At 42.9% G+C, this 26,592-nt stretch overlaps 1 protein-coding gene across 1 annotated transcript in view; it reads left to right on the forward strand.

Moving 5' to 3' along the window:
- Positions 1-317: 317 nt before the first annotated feature.
- rhbdl3 (rhomboid, veinlet-like 3 (Drosophila)) overlaps positions 318-26,592 on the forward strand; it is a 32,608-nt gene continuing 6,333 nt past the window's right edge. The window contains exons 1-6 of the mRNA XM_059561065.1: positions 318-351; positions 1,786-1,901; positions 7,299-7,481; positions 9,697-9,921; positions 12,751-12,899; positions 15,622-15,734. Of these exons, the coding sequence (XP_059417048.1) occupies positions 318-351; positions 1,786-1,901; positions 7,299-7,481; positions 9,697-9,921; positions 12,751-12,899; positions 15,622-15,734 (820 nt within the window). The remainder of the gene's footprint in view (positions 352-1,785; positions 1,902-7,298; positions 7,482-9,696; positions 9,922-12,750; positions 12,900-15,621; positions 15,735-26,592) is intronic.

The raw sequence follows: 26,592 nt of genomic DNA on the forward strand, positions 1-26,592 counted from the left end.
TGATCAGTAGTTTTTAATTAACAGCTTTTAATTATTGGTGGTCAGGACAGTTCTTCATCTAAATGCTGTATGAAGGCTGTAACTCACACCTGACAACATTTGTGACGCTGCTGCTATTGTTTCATTTCATTATTTGTAGAGTCACCAGCCTCTGGTCTAGCTATTAATGAGAGAACAGAAGGTCTTGTAACAGAGGTCTGTGATGACTTTGAGTTGAAGAGGGATAGCCAGTGTTCCAGTGTGTCTATAGTGTGTTTCTGAATCTAAGCTTCATTTCTGTCAGTCGGACACCTGAAACGACCTGTTTCACTGCCCTCATGGTTCCTTCCTCCATCAACTCCACCGTGGACTGTGAGATCTTCGCATAATACTGTTTGGATCATCTGGAATCTGCTCTTAGTGGGGGGGCTCTGTCACGATAAGGGGTTTTGTCTTTGTTCTCTCCAGACTCCATTTGCCATAAACACCTGCCTAGGAACTCATAATTGCATCACACCTATTTCCTATCAGTGACACTATAAAGGTTGCACTCATCCACAAACACATTGCTGATTATTGTTTAGCCTGTACCCTGCTCCTAGACTCCGTGTTTCCTTGCCTTGCTTTGCCTTGTCTTCTTGTTTTTTGATCTTGGACTGTTTATCAGGTTACTCTTGTCTCACCCTGGATTGTACCTGTTCGCTGGTGTTTCACCTTGCCTGTTTTGACCACTCTTGTGAATAAAAGCTGCATTTGGATCCTCAACTCTGTTGTCACGCCTCCCCACATTACACTTCCAGTGTGATTTCATTTCTTACAATTGCGACTTGACCACAATGTTGTGCGTGTTGCAACTGTGACAACTTTTCTTTGTAATTGTAATTGTAGCTTTATATATTTGTATGTGACTTTGTATCTCCCAGTGTGATTTCTTGCAACTGCAGATTTTATTTATTTATTTGTATTTTTATTTATTTTTTTAAGCTTATCTCACAGTTATTGTTTTATTATTATTTTACTCAGGGGTGGAATTGGTTTCCATATGTATCAAATAATTCAACTATTGTTACTATTTTTTGGAGATGTATTAATCCTTTTTTATCACTCCCCTTCCAAACAAACACATACACATACACACACATATACACAGATTGTGGCAGTTGATGAACTCTATTCTTTCCAGGGGTCTCACAAACATACAGCACTCCTTTTCTTAGCTCTGTAATTAAAGATCAGTCTCAGGACCATCTTGAAGAAGGGTCAATGTGGTTTTTAATTATCAGGGCTGCAGTGGCTGATGTTTACAATATAATAAATTTTATGTACAACAGGGTCTCATAAGAGCACTATCAACTTCACAAAGCATCAAAACAATTGATTGAAATTATATTTTAGGAAAGGACTTAGTACACTTACATTTAGTGTGGTCATTTTGTAAGATTCATCTGTTATATTTTTTGCATGTGAGGCTCAGCAGAGAGAGTATGTATGTGTGTGATGTATAATTAGGTAAGAAGGCTAGGCCATCCCAACCCCATTGTTGGAGCTGGATTCTCTCATCTCTGTCTGTTCGCCAGTTTACTAAAAATAGTTAATGAAGGTATGGCACCATGAATGTGTGTTTTCTTCTGCAGGACAGAGAGTGTGTTTATTTGTGATCGGGTACTAAGAATGTAGGTTAAGGGGTTGAGGGTATAGTTTGTGGTGGTTGGGTGGGTGTTTGATTGTGTGTATTCTGGGGGAGGGGGTCTGCACTGATCTGTAAATCCCCAGTGGGTAAAGATTAGTATCTGTCTCTGTCTCCAGCTTCTCACTCTCTCCCTCTATGGGGACAGTGTGGGACAGGAACAGATCATACCATAAAATCTTGTGTGGACAAAAGTAACAGCACACAGAAGTTAGCAGAGATCATTCAAGAGAAGGTGGGTGAATCTTTAGAGAGGCTGTTGTGCGTTTTTATGTCTGAATAACAGTAGAAATATTTTCTCTAATATTATCCCTAGTTATCTCTAGATGGTGGCATATTATTTTATAGTCCTATTCCACAAGTACATTAATTAAAATAACTTCTGTGAAAGTGTCGTTGGAGCTAAAATCTGCAGGATGTTGGCCCTCCAGGAGCAAGAATAGACACCCTGTTCCATATCAGTGCACATGGTTGCAGTGTTACTTGGCAACCGGAAACATCCTAATGAACTTTATTATGTTATTTAATGTAATAATTGTAGCATGAATTGTTTGAATGTTATAAAATTGTTCATTATTAATAATGAATGTTATAATTAGAAATGTATTTGATTATATTGGGATTAATGTATTAATTTAATGTTCTCTTACGAGAGTTCTCTCATACTGCGTCTTAGCTAAGACGCTACGGGAAAGTCTCTTTTCACGAAATACTGAAGCAAAAAATTATCCCTTCGCGCCCTTCTTGCCACTTCCCGCCGAAACGGGTGTGGCCCAACCCTATAAAAGGAGCTCGAAAAGGCTGACTCACCTGATTTTTCATCTCTTCAGAGAAGCTCACGCATCGTTGGATCACAAGAAGAAGCAAGCGCCGTCAGATAGCATCTCAGCGGGATGAGCTATTTCTGAAGCCGCTGGCCAACGCCGCCTTCCACTGCCGTTCCTGCTGCGCGTTCCGGCGCCCATATCCTTTCAATTCTATTCGAGCTGTTGCCAATGGTGACTCTGAGGACTCGCTTGGAATTTTCTCTGAGCCTGCATTCTCCGCTGCGCTGCGGCTCCGTAAAAGCGCCGTTTCCAGCGGATTCCGGAACCGCCTACAGCTCAACCGAGCTTGCCGGTTCGCCCTGCTTCACCGGCCTCCCCTGCATCGCTTCCCGATGGTCAGCCCCCGCTCTCTGCCGCCGCGTCTTCCGAGGAAGTCGATCCCAGGGCCGCGTCGGGGGAAGAGGACACGTGCTCTCTGCTAGCTTCGGGCAGTGAGGGCTGGGCGAGCTCCGGGGATCTCGCGCCTTCTGCTCAGAAGCCCAGCAAACGAGCTGACATCGAGAAGGAGCCGATGCGAGTGCTCACGCTGGCCGCGACGAGCCTCGGCCTCGAGTGGTCTGCACCAGCGCCCCTCCTCTCGTTCCCGGCTTGATGGTAGTTTCCTTTCGGATTAGCGAACTCAAAGCCCGCCTCATTTCTTCCTGAGCTTCACGAAGAGGTGGCAGAGGCTTAGAACGCTCCATATTTAGCGCGAACTCGTTCGTCTGTCTCACTAGCATTCTCCACACTGGACGATGCTAAAAACAGGAACTACCAGTCACTTCCGCCGGTGGAACAGGCGATAGCGACGCACCTTTGCCCGCCCTCTGCTGGACGGCGGACGAAAGCGGTGTTGCCATCTAAAGCCTGCCGCATAACGTCATCTCTGCTCGTGCGAATCTTCTGCTGCTGGGCAGGCTGCGTCTGCACTACAGATGGCTATCTGTCTCGCGGATTTTAGGAGTTCTTCGCTACTGAATCCGCTGCACAGGCCATGGGACGAGTTATGGCTTCCGCTATGGTGGCTGAGAGGCATCTAGGGCTGACGCTCTCAGACATGGCAAGCGCTCCGGTTCTGCAGCGAGTCGTGCTAGACCGGCCCCGCAAAGCTCTCAGCCGTACCCCCCGCCTCCTGCTGCTTCATCGAAGCACCGGTGTACGAGTTCCGCTGTGGCTGAGCTCTCACCCAAGCGCGCCGCTGTTTCAGTTCCAGGAATTGTGACTGTCTCAGCGTTTTCTGCAACGCGCAAGCCTGCACAGTTGCCCGTTTGCCTGCACACAAAAGCCGTTATCACAGCAGCGTCAGCAACGCAGCTCGAGACCCCGTTCTCGCTCTACCGGCCGTTGCCCCGCATCGTGGGGACCACGGCAGAGGATTACGGTGAGGCCGGAAGCCCCGAAGCCATCCTAGCATTACTAGGAAAGCGCCGGTGTACGAGTCGCCGCGGCCGAACTCTCACCCAAGCGCGCCGCTGTTTCAGTTCCAGGGATTGTGACTGTCTCAGCGTCTTTAGCAATGCGCAAGCCTGCACGGTTGCCCGCTTGCCTGCACACAAAAAAACGTTATCACGGCTACCCAGATATTTCCCAAAAAGGTGTAATTTCTGGTGTTCTGGTGTCCCTAGATGCCTCTGTGCCTGTCTCCACAGCGCGTGTTGGGCATTCAGCGCGCAGCGAGTTCTCTCCGCTGCGGCGCGACCGTCTCGCTTAGAGAATTTCTCATGGCCTCAGCATCACCAGTTCTTCAGTTGGGCCTGCTCCGCATGCGCCCCCTGCAGTTCTGGCTGAGAGCGCTGCCAACCAACCATGGTTTCCAGATTTGATGCAGTTAGCAGACACCGCCCCGTGGCCAGTGCCGTTGAGGAGGGATCTCCTCTCGCAGGCCGGGGGCTCGATTTGGCACCCTCAACCGGAGTTGTGGTCCCTCCATGTGTGGGCGCTCAACGGTTACCCGCTGATCTCTCAGTGGGAGTGCTAAATACCATCACTCAGGCTAGAGCTCCGTCGACACGAAGTGGTCGGTGTTCTCCAGCTGGTGCACAGATCGGGGATGTTCACCCCTTAGTTGTGAGGTGACGGAGGTTCTCTCCTTCCTACAGGAGCTGTTGGATAAGGGCAGAGCCCCCTCCACGCTCAAAGTATACGTGGCGGCTATCGCAGCGTTTTCTGAGACAGCGCTCGGTCAGTCAATAGGAAGGAACGATTTGGTCATCCGCTTCCTTAGAAGAGCTAGGAGGCTGAATCCTCCCAGACCTCCGTCAGTCCCTGTATGGGACCTCGCAACGGTTTTGGAGGCCATGAAAGGTTCCCCTTTCGAGCCTATCCTAAAGATTAGCCTCAAGCATCTGTCGTTCAAGAGAGTGTTCTTGTTGGCTCTCGCTTCGGTGAAGCGTGTGGGTGACCTACACGCGCTCTCGGTGAGCCCGTCGTGCTTGGAGTTTGGGCCTAATGACTCAAGGGTCATACTCAAACCTAGGCACGGTTATGTGCCGGAATCCCTCAACACGCCGTTTCGGGCTCAGGTTATTGCCCTGTCTGCCCTGTCGGTGTCAGGGGAGGATAGAGACTCGAGTCTTCTTTGCCCTGTTAGGGTTTTAAGAGCTTATGTGTCTCGCTCCGCTGTCTTTAGACGGACTGAGCAGCTGTTTGTCTCATTCAGTGGACGTTCCAAAGGAATGGCTGTTTCGAGACAGAGCCTATCCAGATGGATAGTTGACGCCATAGCGTTAGCTTACGCTTCCAGGGGCCTTCAGTGTCCACTGGGCGTCAGAGCACACTCCACAACAGGCGTCGCCTCGTCGTGGGCGTGGTCTACTGGGATCTCCTTGCAGGATATATGTATGGCGGCAGGTTGGGCCTCGCCGTCTACATTTATCAGGTTCTATAACCTGGAGGTTCCCGCCTTGCAAGCAAGGTTGCTGTCGGTATTGTCGAATCAGGGCCCTGATTGGAACTCTGAGATCGCGAGTGTTATGCGCTGCCGACTGTTATATGGGCAGTATTGCGTAAGACCCACATTGCCACATTGGTCAGGCCCTGCCTCGACTGTGTGATGTCATATTGCCACGTCTACGGGAGCTGCTAGATATGGGACGAAGGGTTCCCCCCCCCCCTGTCCTGGGCTCTCTGTGAGTCCCTCGGGTGACTGTGCACTGTTAATCCTGGGCGTTGCTTCCAGGTTTATTGGTGTGTGATCCCTGTGCGCACGGCGCTTTACATGGGGTTCCCGTAGCGTCTTAGCTAAGACGCAGTACGAGACAGCTCTCGTAAGAGAACGTACTCAGTTACTAACGTAACCTCGGTTCTCTCTAGAAGAGATTCACTCTGGTTCGCTTTGGCGATTAAATAAATCAGGTGAGTCAGCCTTTTCGAGTCGCTTTTATAGGGTTGGGCCACACCCGTTTCGGCGGGAAGTGGCAAGAAGGGCGCGAAGCCCTGATGTTGCATCAGCCTGCGCTCGATAGGCTTGTGCAGTTGCCGCAGAGCAGCCAATGAGCGAGCGAGCCATCTCGCCTATGGCTGTGTGCTGTTGCAAATGCGCTTTACAACAATTCAAAATTAAGGATAATTTTTTGCTTCAGTATTTCGTGAAAAGAGACTTTCCCGTAGCGTCTTAGCTAAGACGCAGTACTCGTTCCCTCTTCTAGAGAGAACCGAGGTTACGTTAGTAACCGAGTACGTTTTTCTTTTGTTTTATAAATAAAAAGAGGAAGGGAAAGAAAGAAAAGAAAATGAGTCAGTGCAATACAATGATTCTAGAGGGTTCTAGGTAGCCCACATAAAATTAGTGTAAAACTTGATAAAGTATGAGTGGTTGATTAGGTTGTACATTAAAGTCCATTTTCCTGCAAATCATGTTTAAAATCAATTGTTTGTAGCATCACTTAAATGACATTGCAGAATGTTTTGCACTGACATGACATGTCGGCATACATTTAAAGCATCAATGTTCCCATTCAGTGAGAGAAATTAAAGAGTGTGTGTGTGTGTGTGTGTGTGTGTGTGTGTGTGTGTGTGTGTGTGTGTGTGTGTGTGTGTGTGTGTGTGTGTGTGTGTGTGTGTGTGTGTGTGTGTGCGTGTCTGTGTGTGTGTGAGTGCGAGTGTGTGTGAGTGCGAGTGTGTGTTTGCATTAATGTTTGCATTTGCACTAAAGGGTTTTCAAAGACCGCTTGCTACTCTGAATCTTGAGCCTGTTGTTGATGGTCTTGTGACCTTAGCTGCCCAAGCAAACAGTGAACTAATGTTTGAAAGCCTGAAAGGCTGACACATTGACACCAATTACTAAAACATGATGAGCTCGTTGAACTTTGTGTACAGATTATGTTATTGACATATGCCATTAAACCATCCTTATCTTTTTGATTACCTAAACACAAATATTTATGTTTGTAAGCCCCAATGGTGAGACCTTAGTTTGGGGACCAAATCTCATTAATGTTAACTATGAATTTTGCCCCAATAAACTTGCAAATGCAAAAACAAAAAACATTATATATCATTTTTAAAGTGTAGACTTGACAGCGTTAACATGACAATATTAAGTGTATAAACATTAACTTTTGCAATCCCTGACATTTATTTTCTAACTTATTTAATAAATGAAATCCAGTAATGTCCTTCTGTTTTTGTCCTCGGATGGAATGATGGATAAATTCCTCAGTAATGAATATCATCATGTTATGAGTTCAAAGATGGCTGACAGAATTTGTTTTGAAGTTTTTTAAATGTTCTTATAATGTTCACCCAGTGAGTGTTTTGGAAATGTTTTAGAATCAGAATGTGAAAATGAATTCTAATTTCCTGTTTCTCCTGTGTGATTTGTTCAGCATGACCCAGAGAATTCAGGCTGCATTAGTATTGAGCATTTCCGAGACCTGCTTGCGGCTTATGGATCAGAACTAGACCCCCACAAGCTAGAAGTTCTTATTGCCCTGGCTGATGGAAATGCTGATGGAAAGATCGGCTACCAGGATTTTGTTAACCTGGTGAGTTCTGCAAATGAACTTGAGGTAAGGTTTGTAGAACTTATTACCCTGAACTTAAAACCAAAACATGGAATACTCCATTCCACTTGCATGGAAATGCCTTCAAATCTGTGGGAAATCTGAATGCCACCCATCTTCAGTCTCACACCCTCTTCTGCCCTTTTCCCTGTCTCTTTCACATTCTCTCTCAGTCTTTCTTTCACACATACAGCAACTTTTCAAAGAGTCTCATTGTGCAGTGGCTGGATAATAGATCTATAGTGCTATAGAGCAATGCAGTAAAACATTGAATCGGATTCTGTGTTTTGATTGGCTGTAGCAGGTCTTCTGAAAGTGGGACAGAGAGGAATGAGGAGCATGCAGTTGGGGTCTCCACACATCTATTTTTCCTGTACAGGTCTCATTCATTGTCCACTATAGCAATGTGAGAAGAGAAACAGGGTAATAACAGATAATCAAGATCTTTCACATCTTGATAATTTTGTGGTTATGTTTCCATCTTCAGTGACTTAATCGTATTCACTAACAAAAAATTCTGGTAACACTTTTGTTGTTAAGAATATGGATTATGCATCATAAAGAAAAAAAATAAGAACAATTCGACAGCATTCATTGTTTATTGTGAACAGTGGTTTTTAATGTGTTAAAAATTCAGTTTTTAACATTTTCATATTTGCCTTAACAATAGTTAATGAAATATGACTTTTTTTTTTGAAAAACCATGGTATTCTTTTAAAGTATCTTGGAGTATCATGGAAATACCTGTCATTATATAATTATTCAATATTATATATACATATGAAAACACCAATACTATACTATACTGGTATACTATTTGATGCCATACCGTTCAAATGGAAAAAATACAGTAAAAACAATAATATTGTCAAAATATCAATTTTAATATATTTTAAAATGAAGTTTATACCTGTGATGGCAAAACTGAAATTTCAGCAGCCATTTCTCCAGTCTTCAGTGTCACATGGTCCTTTAGAAATCCTTCTAATATTATCATTCTAATATTATAATAGTTTGTGTTCAAGTAATATTTCTTATTATCACACATGAAAAGGATTGAGCTGCTTACATTTTTTTTTTTGAGGAAACCATGATGCTATTTTTTTTTTTTTTGATGATGATGATTCAGAAGAACAACATTGACTGTAACCTTTGATCAGTGTAATGAATCCTAGATGAATGAAAGTATTGATAAAAAAACTGATCCTTAATTTTTTAACTATAATCCATATTAAATTTGATCAGTGTGTGTACGTATTTGTTGTGTGTGTACATGTGTATATCTATATCAAACAAACAGGTACTGATGTAACATCAGTAGAAACAGCTTGCAGATGATGGTGTGCACATTTTCATCCACAGAATCTCATTTGAGATGAGCTGTTATGCAGGCAGGGGTCTGTGGTAGTTATTTTTAAGTTATTTACAAAGTTGTCTTCTTTCCTGCATTTAACCGAGTAGTGTTTTTATAGCTTTACCATGTGAATCATGTGAAACTGTAAGCTTTGTAGGTCAGCTTCATCATGTTTTAAACTATTTCATTTGATCCCAATGTAATGGCAAAGGCAACATCTTTAGGGTCTTTCCAACTAAATGTCTTCATCCTTCTCAGGGCCTCTTCAACAACTTACATAATGCATAACCTTTATTCCTGATCAGGAGCCTGGCATGGGATATCAGAACATTCCAGGTTTTTGAGGAGGGCTTTTTGCTTCAGCAATGAAAAGCTTGTTTGAACAGCATTGTCTCATAAGCACAAACACACACACATGCAATAACTTACACACTGTTTGTTACACAGCTGCTCTTGGAGACGAGTGTGGAATCTTTAATCGGTTGCTAAGTGACAACAGTGGCATGCTGTCTGTGGCAGGCGGGTGGGGGGGGGGGGGGGGTTTGGTGGGATGTAGGATGGGTTGTACTGTGAAAGACAGCAAGACACCTTATTGACCAATAACATCAGATATATTTCCCCAAAAATCCCTGGTGTCACAGTTTCTGAATGGAAAAAAAAAACACATCCATAAAGATTAAGGATTACAGTTAATGCCCTCACACATAAATATAAAAGTATCTGACAGCCTGTATATAAAAACCTGCAGGAATAAGGGACTACCAATACTGATTGACTTGGTAACTGATACATGACCATATGCATATTTACATGAAAGTAATGATAAACATGACTGATCAATTTGTGTCATGTTTTTGTTTTTGTCAGGTGAGCAACAAGCATTCAAACAGTTTCCGTCGAGCAATCCTTCAGGGGAGTCGGCAGCTCAGGAATTCGGCACTGAGAGAGGAAGTGGGATTGGGTCTGTCTCGGAGACTTGTGCGTCACGTTGCCTATGAGACTTTGCCAAGAGAGGTGGACCGAAAGTTGTACTTTGACAGTTACAACTACTGTCCACCACCATGGCTTATGCTGGCCATCACTATAGCAGAGGTTAGATTGAACTCTACTATTGAAGATTATCAAAATATTTTTTTTCATTGCTTCTATAAAACTTCTATGAGTATATATATATATTTTTTTATTGAACCTCAAAACATAACATCAGATACTTTATAGACACTTTTTATTAGGTGACTACTATGTAGGCGTACCTATTGTACAAATTGTGTTCATGTTGGATTGTAAAGCTGTTATTGAGGTGGGATAAGTGTAAGGTTACAGACAGGTTTGGTTTAAAGATGGGTTAAGGTGTATGGGCACTGATCTGTAATACAGAACGTGATTGCAAATGTCATAAAAGTGAAGCCACCGCACCACCATATTGTTAATCTCTAGTATTCCCTCACATTGTATTGAATTAATAGGAAATCGTAATGAGAAAATGCACTTAACAAGTCAGCGTTTGTGAAGTGTGCCTGTACATTCGTACAGCACAAATGCACTATGCATGTAAACAGTAATTCGTTTAATGTCATGAATTTCCACTTACTTATTAACTGAAAAGTTACGTTCATATACATTACTGTAGTGAACATCAGATGAAAATGATGAACATAAGATGGATGGAATCTTCTACATATGAATTTCAAATGTTAAAGTGCTCACGAAATCTGAACGAAGATTTATGCTTTGTACAGACATAACTTAATTCGCCTTGTACAGTTATTCACTGTTTATGTAATTTTGTTATAGTGTTTTTATTCATACAGTAGGCTAACTGCAAATGTTTCAACAATGATTTTGTTCATTTTGAAGCAGGTAGTGATTTAAACATTGGTTGAATTAATGATTAATTCAACATATAGGCCTATATATACAGTAACTTTTTATTCCTATGGAAACTGTAATGCTATTTAACCATATAATTTGTGTGTGGAGTCTGATATGAATAATCAGGACATTAAAAATATACACATAACTTATTCAGAAAAATAATGCTGACTACATACAGTACGGACTTAAGGACATGAAGCTTTATTTCCAAGATGGCGCATGGTAACTTAAGCTCTGAATTTCAATATAACACACAGTAACAGAGGCTTGTAGTGTAATATTCATTGTATATTAAAATAAATTTCTGATACTAATACCAGCTATATGTTCATGCTAATTATTTCCTGCATAATTATGTACATAAAGAAATCTATTTTGTGCTAGATCAGTTACCTGTGTCGGCAGTGTGCAGCTAATGATTTCAATATATCACTCATCCTGACCCCCAAAAAACATAAACATACACATATTTTTAAAACTAATCCTGTGTGACTGATACGCTTCAAATAGGGTAATTTTAGGTCAGTGTTTTGGCTGTCAGTCAATGATGCTCTCTGCCGGTAGGGAATAGCAAGATAGCAGCTTGAACACCAAATTGGCAGTTTAGAACACATTGAGCAATCCAGTCATTATATAGATCAGTGGGTATGATAGTTATTGTAATTATACATGCAAATGCAGAAATTAAATACAAATGTAATTATATGCAGGTATTTTTAAAAGTAGTGTAAACCAATGTAAGAACACAATTGAAAGACTGTATCAAATGATCAATTTAAATATTAGTACACAGTAGATTAAAATATATAATGCGGTATAAAGTGCTGTTCTAAATAGATTAAAGTCACTAGAGAGCACACTAGTCAAATGTCTGTGCTTGAATTCAAATTTAAAATTCAAGAACAAATAATGAATAGAGAGTCATTAAATGGAAAGTCTTCCTCCAGTTCAAGCAAAAATGCAAGTTATACGTATACAAATCTTTATACCAGGTCCCACTTTTCAGTAGGAGATAATATGAATTAAAGCTCAACAGATTCTAGTAAGCTGCCTCAACACTTAAATCTGCAACTGCAACTGAATAATTACCTCTGTTGTAGCGAACTACATACTGTAGGCAGGAACTTTCCAAATTGTGCACTGCGCCAGAGACTCCATCCTCCCTTTTCACCCTGGAGAGATGGCTGGTCCATCACAGGCCTAACACACATTCACACTCTCTCTTATACCTACTGGCAATGTAGTGTCTCTAATTCATCTGACCTGCATGACTTTAGACTGTGGGAGTATCCAGAGAAAACCCATGCTGAGAAAAACAGTCACTCTAAATTAAAAGGCCTCCTGGCTCAACCAAGACCTGAACCGGGGACCTTTTTGGTGACAGTGCAGCGGGTAGCTGAGTCAAAGTCACTGTACCCCCTGCATGGGTGGCTTGACTAGCAAATCATTTTCAATACATTTGACATTAACATGTTAATAAGCTAAATCTAATGCTCTAATAAGCATAAAACACAGATTTTGGGTAAAATAATAAATGTTTAAATACAATAAATATTTTTATTATTTAGTAGCGAATTAAATGTTTACTAATATTTAACATTAACATTTTTCTCACCATCTCCACTGAGCTAATAAGTTTATTACATAATATACAAAAAAGCGCAAATTGGAATGATTCTTGAAGAATCATGTGACACAGAATTGCAATTTAATGGTACATTGAAGTAGAAAATGATTTTAAATAATTTTAAATTGTAATAATATTTATTAATGTTACTATTTTTGCTGTATTTTTTATCAAATACATGCAGCTTTGTTGAGCATAAGAGGCCCCTAATTTTTGGATGGTATGTACTATGTCTTATGCTTCCTTAAAATTCTACAATTAGCTTCTGAGGCAGCATAATTATGTTTCCTACCATTCAAAACAGCCACTGTGTGAAGAGTGCACTTAAAATGCTTCTTCTGTAGGCAGCCAACAATGTTTTGAAGGACAACACAAGTTTCACATTAGTAACAGCCTCTTACTTTCCACATTTTCCTCAGGTTATTGTCTTTATGTATTATGGATTACAACTTAACCGCTGGGTTCTCCAAGTCTCATCACCATACTTCCTGAAGGGCCCATTGCCATATCACCCGCAGCTCAGAGCTCAGGCCTGGCGCTACCTTAGCTACATCTTCATGCATGCAGGGTAAGTTACAAACTAGCTATATTATAACAGGATACAGTGACTGATTATGTTAATATGATTATGTCAATACATGAACAAAAAATATTTATTTGACTTTAAATTATTTTAAAGTTAAAGTGAGATTAGCTTAAACTTCTTTTACATAAAAAATAGTCCATTGCAATCATCCTGGCAACAATATTTAAATCTCAATTTATATATAGTATAGTACTTTTATACAATAGTAATTAAGTATTGAACTGAAGTTACTTTTCTGCATTTTAGCTAGCCAAAATACAGTAATCATCATGTCTTTTATGATCTCTTACCCACAATGAAACCTGCTCCTGAGCATGTTAGTCATTGCATGTAGTGCACGTTACCATGAACACCAGCTAAAACCATCCACCTTCTTGAAACTAAATAAAATGCTGAATTAAACTCAAACTTGCCTGAATAGCCACTAAAACCAGCAACAGTCCTCTGGGTTTAGCCTTCTATCAAATTGTATATGCTTACTGTACCATATATGTATTAAAATAAATATTAGAGTTCTCCAAGCCTAATATTATTTCATTTTCTAGTTAATGCTTTTGGGAGTGCATTTGTAAAACAAACAAAAAAATATAAAAAACAAAAGGTCTGTTAAGTGATATGAGATACAACAAACAACTGGTATGTTACAGTTTAGTGGTCATTACACATAAATACAGACCTGTAAAAAAGCAGGAATAAAACCTTTCTCGGGTGCATATGAGGCTTTTGTGGTACTTAATAAATACATTTCCATTTTCTCTGTTGTAATTTAAAGAGTTATTTGTATCTCAAAACGTCCAAAAGTATTGCAGCCTCAAAATGTAGCTCACTGCTGCCAATTCATGCCATTTTTATATACTGTTTTGATATGCTGTTTTTCTGGCATTTTAAAATGCGTACACTCTTAATGCAACATTTTCAAACACACAAAATTACATTTAACCACATTTCCACAGCTTGACATGGAGGATTGAAGGCCTGTTTCCCCTGCTTTAGCCCCTGTGATGTTTAATGTTTTATATTACACTCATCTACAGAGTAATCTCCCCATTAACCCAAGCTAAACCAATCAAACCATAAACCATTTAACCAATCCAAAGTGAACACTCACAAACCTTGAACACACACCCAGAGCAATGGGCAGCCATTTATGCTGCGGCATCCAGTGAGCAGTTGGGGGTTTGGTACCTTGCTCAAGGGCATCTCAGTCGTGGTATTTCCGGCCCAAGACTCGAACCCACCACCCTAGGGTTAGGAGTCAAACTCTCTAACCACTAGTCCACGACTTCAGAGTTGTTCATAGGAGAACACACCTGATTTTATACAGTCTATGGAACACATAGGTGTTTTCAAAAGTCACTCTCTAACCTGGTTTCATTAGCAGCAGGATAGGACATGATTCATTCTGAGATGGTGTCACAGCATTGCAGCATTAAACAACACATGATTGACTCAGATGCTCAGCAGTTGTATCAAACATCATTTTGTTTGGAGCAGAAACAGAAATGTTCTATTTGCATTGTCCACTAACCTTTTTATTTTGCTCTCCAGTTTCATTTCTTTGTTTATTTTGTCTATCAGGCTGATGTCTTTATCAGCATCCTGAGTAAGTTGTTTGTCAGTGATTCTTAGCTCTGTATGATCATCGTAGATGCCCCAGTTATCTGAAGCTTAGTGAATTTCAGGTTCTTGTTCTATGAGAATAATTATTCTGACCTTGTCCTGCTTCTTATTATTTTAGATCAGGGTCCAGATTTTTCCCCACTGGGCTTCTATCAGATCTATTTGGCAATGCTGAGGAGAGCCAAGTATGTGACATGAGGAACATTACCCGTAATTAAGTGTTCCTCTGTCACCCAGATATGTCACTATTAAGTGCCAAAGTCATGTACGCTGTTGGTAGATGTGAAGGACAAATAGTGTAACAGTTTTCCATGTGCAGTGCTGAAAGTCAGATAATTAGAGCAGTTGGTGAAGTGATTAGGGCTTTAGAAAAAAAGCTGGGCTAAACAAAGTTGGAATGGGGTGGAATTGGGAAGTGACTCATGCCTGAATCAGATCACTCGCGTGAGAGCACACCCACTACCAGGCTTAATCTCTGCACATTACTCTATTCTGAAAAGTATTTGAAATTTTTAATATAGAATCACAGAAACAGCATTTTCAGTTCTTCCATAAATTAAGGTTTATCGAAACAAGAGCTTGTAAAGAAACAAAAATGTATTAGAAAACTAGACTGTTCTTCTTTAATTGAACCTAATAGTGTCATTTAAAGTTACCCATAGACTGTTTAAATGACCAGATATTCTTGAGTTCACCACTTAAATCTGGAGGTTGATAACGGCAGGTGGAGAAAATGAAAAGTCCACACAACCTTCAAAAAGTACATGGAGATATAATGAAAATAATCCAAATGAAAAGAACAATGTAATCAAAGTCTTCTGAAAAGACATGATTACTTTATATGATAAACAGATTTAATTAAGGCTTTTATTTACTTATAAACATTGATGAGATACGTAGAGCACATCAAAAAATGCGATGTGAAAAATGCATGGCTGAGGTTTTAATGGGAGTGTACCAAATTGTAAAAATCAAGCTGAAAATGACTAAATATACAGACACTGTAATCTAATGGGGAAAAAAGTATTAACCCCTTCCTCAGACACATCTGTAATTGTGCTAATGGCTGATTTATATGTTTCAGAATTGAACACCTGGGTCTAAACATGGCCATGCAGCTTTTGGTGGGTGTGCCATTAGAGATGGTCCACGGAGCTTTGAGAATAGGCCTGGTGTATGTGTGTGGCATACTGGCAGGTGAGTCGAACTCAGCATAAATTTTAAGGGTTTCTGTTTGTGATGAGAAGCAGGGTTTTTTTTTTCGTTTTTTTTTTTGCAAACTCCTTAAAGGTCCTCTTTTATGCATTTTACAATATTACCTTTCATGTAGTGTGTAAAATAGCTGTTTGTGAATTATAAAGTCTGAAATGTTTTCAAAGATCAAAGCAAAAACAATGTGTCCTCCAAAATAAGCACCAATTCTGAACTGCCAACAAGCCACAAGTAATCTCAGATTTACTTGCTGCAAAAACAAGACAGGTTACACAGGTTACAAAAATAAAATAAAAAAAACATCTATTAATTAACAATTTCCACATATTGTCTTCATTGGCTTCCTATGAACAACGTGTTCTTTGACCCGCCCTCAAAAACTGTAGTCATAGCCTAGAAGAGTTTGGTTTGTGTTGTGTCCATATCTAGAAAATATCTGTTCCTCTTCAGGAACTCGAGCTGCGTCGAGAACGAATGGGGAATGCGTCAAGCATGGCGTCTCTGAATAACGTGTATAATCAGTCCAATGGAAGGGCGAGACGTCATAGGCGGGTGACGTCAAAGACCAGGAAGCATAAAAGCATGAGCGGCAAAGCCGGTAATCAGCCTTGTGTCTTCAGCAAGCGCTCTGTGTGTGTGTGTGTGTGTAAGTCGCTATCTGTTTGTGAGTCTTATTTATTGTCTTTTGTCCACTGATAAACTCCATTGTCAAAACTTCAATCAAGAGAGGTTTTGGGCGAGAGCAGGCAGCGTTCAGGCTGTGTGTTTTCCCTGCCAAAAAAAAAAAAAAAAGGTAGGGACACACGCAGCTCGTGTGTTGTCTGCTTGAGAGTGAAGCGCGCAGTGTCAGCTCTCGAGGGAGTTGACGGCTGCAATGCGAGCCTTTGCTTCACTCTCAGAAGGCTCTCTTTGAGGAGAGAGCTTTCACTGGTGTTTCTCGCGGTGCCAGCCCCGCTTTCGCCGAGGTGGAGCGGTGGTTGTGCTCGTGGGATTCGCTTTCGGATCTGCTGGAAGGAATGTAAGACGGGCAAGTCCCTATCTTCTTTCTTAGCCACCAGATCCGGCACCCGCTCTCGGTGGTCGGAAGCCCGCATTTGCGGTACTTTCTCCCCGATGAGAGGGCGCGACTCGCTGCCTGTCTTTCTCTGAGGAGACTGATGTGGAAAGGTGTTGATGAGCTCGCCAGTTGCACGAGCACCAGTCACACAAGCATATTATGCCTAATATTAACATAAGCAGCAGTAATGAAGAGTGGAGCTCACGCAGTCAGCTCTCGGGGGGCTGATTGTGCTTTTCTCGCTGTTAAGCGCTCCGCTCTCGCCGGGCACGCTCCGAGGAGTGTGTCCGTGCATGCGATCTTGCGGTTGCGGTCTTGCTGGTACTGAGGCACGGCGGCGACCGCAAAAGCGGTAATCGCACATGATCTGGCGAACGGGTTGGAAACGGCTCATCCTATCTCCACCCGTGTTCAATAGATCTAGAGCTCGTTCTCGAGGTTTGGAAACCAGTGCTGCGGTTTCTTCGCCCTCTGAGACAGCTCGCTGCTGCTGCTGCATGCTGTCTCGCCGGGCACGCTCCGAGGAGTGTGTCCGTGCATGCGATCTTGCAGTTGCGGTCGCGCTGTTGCTGAGGCACGGCAGCGACCGCGATAGCGGGAATCGCACATGATCTGGCGAACGGGTTGGAAACGGCTCGTCCTATCTCCACCCATGTTCACTAGATCTAGAGCTCGTTCTCGAGGCTTGGAAACCAGTGCTGCGGTTTCTTTGGCCTCTGAGACAGCTCGCTGCAGCATCCATCTTTCTCTGAGAAGATTGATGTTGTTTGTGTGACTGAGTAGCATGAAATAATATATATATATATATATATATATATATATATATATATATATATATATATATATATATATAAATAAAAAATAAATAAAAAGACATGAGCGCTGCCGAGGCAACGCGTGTATTACATTGTTTCATTTTTATGTGAGTTTTTTCTACACCAGACCGTGTTGACTAGTCTGGTTGCTGACTACATTTAATTCTAAGGAATAAAATGACATATTTATCTGACTATGTGAAGTTAGATGTACAGGGGCTCTAGGGATGTGATTTCTTGTGTGAGAACACGTGTGTACGGCTCTTCCTCTGAGGAGGTTGAGGCAGTCAGGGGCTGCTGGGCGGAGCAGTCCCAACCGTGTTCCAGCCCCACGTGCCGGGGGTGTCACTTTTGTACTCCGCAGACACTAGAGTCAAAGTAGCGCTCCCAGGCCGAAGGCTTCTAGTGGAAAGCAGTTCAACGGACCGTTTTTTTCGCTGGATAGCCTTCATCATAACTTCCTGATGCCTAGGCCTAGGACGTTTTGAGGGCCAGCTCCCTCTGGGGAAGAGTGGTGTACACTGCATTACACGGTGCCGGTCTCTCCTCAGTGCCCTCAGGAGATCGTTCTGCCAACCCTGCCGGTGTTCCAGGGCGCAGCGATCTCTGGCGAGCGCTTCTCTCAGTTACCGCCCGGAAACGTAGCGGTGCTGAGAGGCTCGCTACCTCCACGGAGGTCTCTAGAGCAGCTAGTACGGTCGTCCCCTGCCGGTCCACCACTTCAGGGCACCGAACTAGTGGCTCTAGGCGCACCAGAGGCCAGTCTCGCGAGACTGGTTCCCTTAGGAGGTCACATGGCGGTGTGGGAGCCCCTGGCAAGTGTTCTTCACGGCGTCCTGCCTAGAGCAGGCTCTGGTCTAGTCTTCCTAGCAGACGATGTGGGTCTGAGGACCGTCGTTTTTGGGAGACTTCAGCTACGAGAGTCCTGATGCTGCAGCTCAGGACCTCGGAGGGCAGGCCCCTCTGGTGAAGAGCGGTGTACACCGCATTATACGGTGCCCGTCTCTCCTCAGTGCCCTCAGGAGATCGATCTGCCAACCCTGCCGGTGTCCCCGGCGCAGTGGTCTCCAGCGAGCGCTTCTCTCAGTTACCGTCCGGAAACGTAGTGGTGCTAAGAGGCTCGCGACCTCCTGGGAGGTTTCCAGAGCAGCTAGTTCGGCCATCTCCTGCCAGTGTGCTGCTTCAGGGCACCGAGCTAATTGCTCTGATGCAACCAGAGATCAGTCTTGAGAGGCTGATTCCCTTAGTAGACTATATTGCAGCATGAAAACTACTGCCAAATGTGTCTCAGTGGGTCCTGCACACTGTAGTAAGAGGCCACAGAATACAGTTCTGGTGGGCCCCAAGCAGGCTCTGGTAATGGAACAGAAGTAGACTCTCTCTGAGGACGGAGACCATCGAGGTGGTCCCTCCTTGGGTTGCAGAGTCCGGGTCCTAAAGCCGGTACTTCACTGTTCCGAGGAAGGATGAGGTGTTGTGTCCTTTTCTAGATCTGTGCTTTTTGAACCTCTCAGTCAGGGGACTGAAGTTTAGCACGCCTGCACAAGCCAAGTCCGAGGACTGGTGTGTCACGATCTATCAAAAGATTCACTTATCTCCATCCTTCTTCATCGGAAGTTCCTGAGGTTTGCTTTTGGGGGCAAAAGGCTACCAATACGGATCTTCCACTGGCCTTACATTCTCACCCCACACTTTCACGACTCAAACACATTGATGATTGGTTGATATCAGCTCAATCTGAGCAGATGATGGTTCGGCACCGAGGTGTCGTTCTCGCTCACATGAAAGAGCTGGGGTTAAGACTTAACGCCAAGAAAAGTGTGCTTTCTCCAGTTCAGAGAACCACTTATCTGGGCATGGTGTGGGATTCGACCACGATGCAGGCACGTATGTCACCTGCTCGGATCGAGACGATCCTCATTGCAGTCGCGAGAGTGAGAGAAGGCCGGTCACTCACTGTCAAGCAGTCACGGAGATTGCTGGGTCTGATGGCAGCTGCGTCCAACGTGAATACTATTGGCCTGCTGTACGTGAGACCCCTACAGTGGTGGCTCAAGACCAAGGGGTTCTCCCTGAGGGGAAACCCACTTCGCATGCTAAAGGTCACGCGGCGCGTGATGCTAGCGACGGACGCGTCCCTCACCGGCTGGGGTGCGGTCATGAGTGGCCACCCTGCCCGTGGTCTGTGGAGTGGTCGCCATCTGACATGGCACATCAAATGCCTGGAGATGCTGGCCGTGCTTCGTGCACTTCGTTATTTTCTCCCAGACCTAAGAGGTCACCATGTGTTGGTGCACATCGACAACACAGCGGTGGTCTCTTACATCAACCACCAAGGAGGTCTGCACTCACGCCGATTTTACAACTAGCGTACCAGATCCTTGTGTGGGCCCAGGACGAATTCCTCTTGCTCAGAGCAGTTCACATTCCTGGGCATCTTAATATGGGAGCAAACATCCTGTTGAGGCAGGGGCAGAGGCCCGGGGAATGGCAGCTTCACACTGACGATGAAGCAGAGTTGGAGATGTTGACCAGACTCGGGTGGATCTGTTTGCGACTCGAGAGACATCACACTGTCCCCTCTGGCTTCCTCTGACTCATCCAGCTCCACTGGGGCTGGATGCCATAGTACAGACATGGCCGAGGCTTCATCTGTACATTTTCCCCCAATTGCTCTGCTCTCGGGAGTTCTGGAGAGAGTGCGCCGGGACGGAGTCCGGCTGCTGTTAGTAGCCCCGTTCTGGACGGGCCTGGTATGGTTTCTGGGACTGATTTCTCTTTTTGACGGCACTCCATGGGAGTTTCCCGTCAGGAGAGATCTCCTCTCGCAGGCGGAGGGTGCGCCCCCGCATTGAGCTTAGAGGCTGTAAGTGTTAGTAGCCCCGTTCTGGATGGGCCGGGTATGGTTTCTGGGCCTGATTTCTCTTTTTGACGGCACTCCATGGGAGGTTCCCGTCAGGAGAGATCTCCTCTCGCAGGCGGAGGGTGCGCCCCCGCATTGAGCTTAGAGGCTGTAAGTGTTGTCTCTGAGGAAGCACAACTCTTAGCTTCCGGTCTCTCAACCGAGGTTGTAAGACCGTTCTCCAATCCAGAGCTCCCTCAATGAGGAAACTGTATGCCTTGAAGTGGAAGCTTTTCACTTCTTGGTGCGGAGACCGCCAGCTCGACCCAGTTAACTGCCCGGATGGTACAGTGCTGAAGTTCCTGCAGGCTCTCCGCAGGGTTGACCCACTCCACCCTGAAGGTCTACGTGGCGGCCATGGTGGCCTACTGCGCCCCTCTCGGTGGCCAGTCAGTGGGCAGAAACCCTCTGGTTACATGTTTCCTCCATGGTGCGCTGAGGCTGAGGCCTCCGGCCAGAAGAAGCTTATGCTAAGCGGTGATCAGGATGTTATCCTAGTCCTCGAGTCCTCTGATCTCCCCTCTCCTGGGGGTCAAGACTCACTCCTTCTGAAGTTTGGCCATTGGACGGGTTGTCAATGTAGGTCAAAGTCAAAGTCACCTTTATTTATATAGCGCTTTAAACAAAATACATTGCGTCAAAGCAACTGAACAACATTCATTAGGAAAACAGTGTCAATAATGCAAAAATGATAGTTAAAGGCAGTTCATCATTGGATTCAGTTATGTCATCTCTGTTCAGTTAAATAGTGTCTGTGCATTTATTTGCAATCAAGTCAACGATATCGCTGTAGATGAAGTGTCCCCAACTAAGCAAGCCAGAGGCGACAGCGGCAAGGAACCAAAACTCCATCTGTGACAGAATGGAGAAAAAAACCTTGGGAGAAACCAGGCTCAGTTGGGGGGCCAGTTCTCCTCTGACCAGACGAAACCAGTAGTTCAATTCCAGGCTGCAGCAAAGTCAGATTGTGCAGAAGAATCATCTGTTTCCTGTGGTCTTGTCCTGGTGCTCCTCTGAGACAAGGTCTTTACAGGGGATCTGTATCTGGGGCTCTAGTTGTCCTGGTCTCCGCTGTCTTTCAGGGATGTAGAGGTCCTTTCTAGGTGCTGATCCAGCATCTGGTCTGGATACGTTCTGGATCCGGGTGACTGCAGTGACCCTCTGATCTGGACACAGACTGGATCTGGTGGCCACGGTGACCTCGGAACAAGAGAGAAACAGACAAATATTAGCGTAGATGCCATTCTTCTAATGATGTAGCAAGTACATAGGGTGTTATGGGAAGTGTTTCCGGTTCCGGTTTACCTAATTAATGCAGCCTAAAAATCCTTTAACGGATTTGGATAATAAAAGCATATTAGTATGTTATGTGTATGCCAGGTTAAAGAGATGGGTCTTTAATCTAGATTTAAACTGCAAGAGTGTGTCTGCCTCCCGAACAATGTTAGGTAGGTTATTCCAGAGTTTAGGTGCCAAATAGGAAAAGGATCTGCCGCCCGCAGTTGATTTTGATATTCTAGGTATTATCAAATTGCCTGAGATTTGAGAATGTAGCGTTTGTAGAGGATTATAATGTAAAAGGAGCTCATTCAAATACTGAGGTGCTAAACCATTCAGGGCTTTATAAGTAATAAACAATATTTTAAAATCTATACGATCCTTGATAGGGAGCCAGTGCAGTGTTGACAGGACCGGGCTAATATGGTCATACTTCCTGGTTCTAGTAAGAACTCTTGCTGCTGCATTTTGGACTAGCTGTAGTTTGTTTACTAAGCGTGCAGAACAACCACCCAATAAAGCATTACAATAATCTAACCTTGAGGTCATAAATGCATGGATTAACATTTCTGCATTTGACATTGAGAGCATAGGCCGTAATTAAGATATATTTTTGAGATGGAAAAAGGCAGTTTTACAAATGCTAGAAACGTGGCTTTCTAAGGAAAGATTGCGATCAAATAGCACACCTAGGTTCCTAACTGATGATGAAGAATTGACACAGCAACCATCAAGTCTTAGACAGTGTTCTAGGTTATTACAAGCGGAGTTTTTAGGTCCTATAATTAACACCTCTGTTTTTTCAGAATTTAGCAGTAAGAAATTACTCGTCATCCAGTTTTTTATATCAACTATGCAATCCATTAGTTTTTCAAATTTTTGTGTCGCCGGGCTGCGAAGAAATATAGAGCTGAGTATCATCAGCATAACAGTGAAAGCTAACACCATGTTTCCTGATGATATCTCCCAAGGGTAACATATAAAGCGTGAAGAGTAGCGGCCCTAGTACTGAGCCTTGAGGTACTCCATACTGCACTTGTGATCAATAGGATACATCTTCATTCACTGCTACGAACTGATGGCGGTCATATAAGTACGATTTAAACCATGCTAATGCACTTCCACTGATGCCAACAAAGTGTTCAAGTCTATGCAAAAGAATGTTGTGGTCAATTGTGTCAAACGCAGCACTAAGATCCAATAAAACTAATAGAGAGATACACCCACGATCAGATGATAAGAGCAGATCATTTGTAACTCTAAGGAGAGCAGTCTCAGTACTATGATACAGTCTAAATCCTGACTGGAAATCCTCACATATACCATTTTTCTCTAAGAAGTAATATAATTGTGAGGATACCACCTTTTCTAGTATCTTGGATAGAAAAGGGAGATTCGAGATTGGTCTATAATTAACTAGTTCTTTGGGGTCAAGTTGTGGTTTTTTGATGAGAGGCTTAATAAAAGCCAGTTTGAAGGTTTTGGGGACATATCCTAATGAAAATGAGGAATTAATAATAGTCAGAAGAGGATCTATGACTTCTGGAAGTACCTCTTTTAGGAGCTTAGATGGTATAGGGTCTAACATACATGTTGTTGGTTTAGATGATTTAACAAGTTTATACAATTCTTCCTCTCCTATGGTAGAGAATGAGTGGAACTGTTCCTCAGGGGGTCTATAGTGCACTGTCTGATGTGATACTGTAGCTGACGGCTGAATGGTTGCAATTTTATCTCTAATAGTATCGATTTTAGAAGTAAAGTAGTTCATAAAGTCATTACTGCTGTGGTGTTGGGAAATGTCAACACTTGTTGAGGCTTTATTTTTCATTAATTTAGCCACTGTATTGAATAAATACCTGAGGTTATGTTTGTTTTCTTCTAAAAGAGAAGAAAAGTAATCGGATCTAGCAGTTTTTAATGCTTTTCTGTAGGATATGTTACTTTACTGCCAAGCAATACGAAATACCTCTAGTTTTGTTTTCCTCCAGCTGCGCTCCATTTTTCGGGCTGCTCTCTTTAGGGTGCGAGTATGCTCATTATACCATGGTGTCAAACTGTTTTCCTTAACCTTCCTTAAGCGTAAAGGAGCAACTTTATTTAAAGTGCTAGAAAAGAGAGAGTCCATAGTTTCTGTTACATCATCAAGTTGTTCTGAGGTTTTGGATATGCTAAGGAATTTGGTTACATCAGGAAGATAACTTAAAAAGCAGTCTTTTGTGTTAGAAGTGATGGTTCTTCCATACTTGTTACAAGAAGTAGAATTTACAATTTTGGCTATATGAAGTTTGCACAGAACTAAATAATGATCTGAGATATCATCACTTGGCTGAATAATTTCAACACCATCAACATCAATTCCATGTGACAGTCTATAAATGCTGATCCCAATGCATATTTTTCATTATCAACATGGATATTAAAATCACCAACTATTAAAACTTTATCTGCAGCCAGAACTAACTCGGATGTAAAATCACCAAACTCTTTAATAAAGTCTGTATGGTGCCCTGGTGGCCTGTATACAGTAGCCAGTACAAACATAACAGGGGATTTATCATTAACATTTGTTTCTCTGGATAATGTTAAATGAAGCACCATTACTTCAAACGAGTTATACTTGAAGCCTGCACTCTGAGAAATCCTGAAAACGTTGTTATAAATTGAAGCAACACCTCCACCTTTGCCTTTTAGACGCGGCTTATGTTTATAACAGTAATCTTGGGGGGTGGACTCATTTAAAATAATGTAATCATCAGGTTTTAGCCAGTTTTCTGTCAAACAGAGTACATCTATTTTATGATCAGTGATCATATTATTTACAAAAAGTGTTTTTCGTAGAAAGGGATCTGATATTCAATAAGCCAAGCTTTATCATTTGTTTATCCATATTGCTTCTGTTTTTTATTTGTTGAACCTCAATTAAATTGTTAATCTTAACTTGGTTTGGACGTTTTTTGTTTTTTCTAGTTCGGGGAACAGACACAGTCTCTATAGTGTGATATCTAGGTGAAAATGTCTCTATGTGCTGAGAATTAACTGACCTCTGTGACGGGAGGCAGCTAGCAGATGGTCGGTTTAGCCAGTCTGTCTGCTTCCTGACCTGGGCCCCAGTTAGTCAAGTATAAACACTAAGACTATTTGCCATATTTCTAGAGAGAAGAGTGGCGCCACCCCAGGAAGGATGAAGACCATCTCTTTTAAACAGGTCAGGTCTGCCCCAAAAGCTCGTCCAATTGTCTTTGAAACCTATTTTATTCTGTGGGCACCACTTAGACATCCAGCCATTGAGTGATAACAATCTGCTATGCATCTCATCACCACGGTAAGCAGGGAGGGGACCAGAGCATATTACAGTGTCTGACATCGTGCTTGCAAGTTCACACACCTCTTTAATGTTATTTTTAGTGATCTCCGACTGGCGAAGTCGAACATCATTAGCGCCAGCATGAATAACAATCTTACTGTATTTACGTTTAGCATTAGCCAGCACTTTTAAATTTGCCAAGATGTCATGCGCTCTGGCTCCCGGTAAACATTTGACTATGGTGGCTGGTGTCTCTATATTCACGTTCCGTACAATAGAATCACCAATAACTAGAGCACTTTCATCAGGTTTCTCAGTGGGTGCATCACTGAATGGGGAGAACCTGTTTAATGTTTTGATCGGAACGGAAGAGCGGTGTTTTGACCCACGACTACGCTGCCTCACCGTCACCCAGTTGCCCTGCTGCAGGGGCTCTGTTTCCGGAACCGAACAATGTACAGGAATCCCTGAGCTAGACGCATCCAAAGCGTATCTAGAGCCCTAACATTCTTACTGTCCTCAATTAAAGTTTGGATGCGTGTCTCTAATTCTGAAATCTTCTCTGTCAGCCTAACTATTTCCCTGCATTTATCACATGTGAATCCCTCATCACCGACAGAGATAGATAAACTGTACATGTGGCAAGAGGTGCAAGTAACAATGACAGGAGAAGCCATTACTCACCGTGCTTGATGAAATATTCTTACTGCGGTTGTTTGATGAACTTGTGAAAAACTGGAGCGAGAAAAAACAGAGAGTGATAGTAAGATAAAGATTCTAGAGAAAAAATAAAATAAAAACAGCTACACGGAGCTACGATTTGCAATAGAAGGACAACAGGAAGTAGAGAAAACACTGTCCAACCTACGTATGTAACCCTGGTTCCTCGAAGGAACGAGACGCTGCGTCACAGTGCCACACTTCCGGCATCTCTGGCCGGCGCTTGCTTCATCCTTTGAGGCTGATTACCGGCTTTGCCGCTCATGCTTTTATGCTTCCTGGTCTCTGACGTCCCCCGCCTATGACGTCTCGCCCTTCCATTGGACTGATTATACACGTTATTCAGAGACACCACGCTAGACGCGTTCCCCATTCGTTTTTGACGCAGCGTCTCGTTCCTTCGATGAATAAATCTTGCTGAAGTCAACATGGTATTTGCAAAATGCTTATTCACGAAAGATAAAGCAGTACCCCCTTTATTTGTACCATCTTGTGCCTCCGAGTATGATTAATCATTTATGTACATACAGGTATTCAAAATATATATATATTTAAATGTGTACATCCAGTGCACAGCTGTAACATTCTGCTAACTCAAATTATTGTCTGGATATAATGTGGGCCCACTGTTACCTAAAATTGTGTTAATTTATGCAGACTGTCTGTCATTCTTGCTACTTTGAGTATTGATAAAATGTGGAGCAATAAATAAGAAATTATAATGAATACATATTTTAAAAATATGTTCTATTTCAATTTCTATC

The sequence above is a fragment of the Carassius carassius genome, chromosome 10 (genome assembly GCF_963082965.1).
Source record: "Carassius carassius chromosome 10, fCarCar2.1, whole genome shotgun sequence".
NCBI lineage: Eukaryota > Metazoa > Chordata > Actinopteri > Cypriniformes > Cyprinidae > Carassius > Carassius carassius.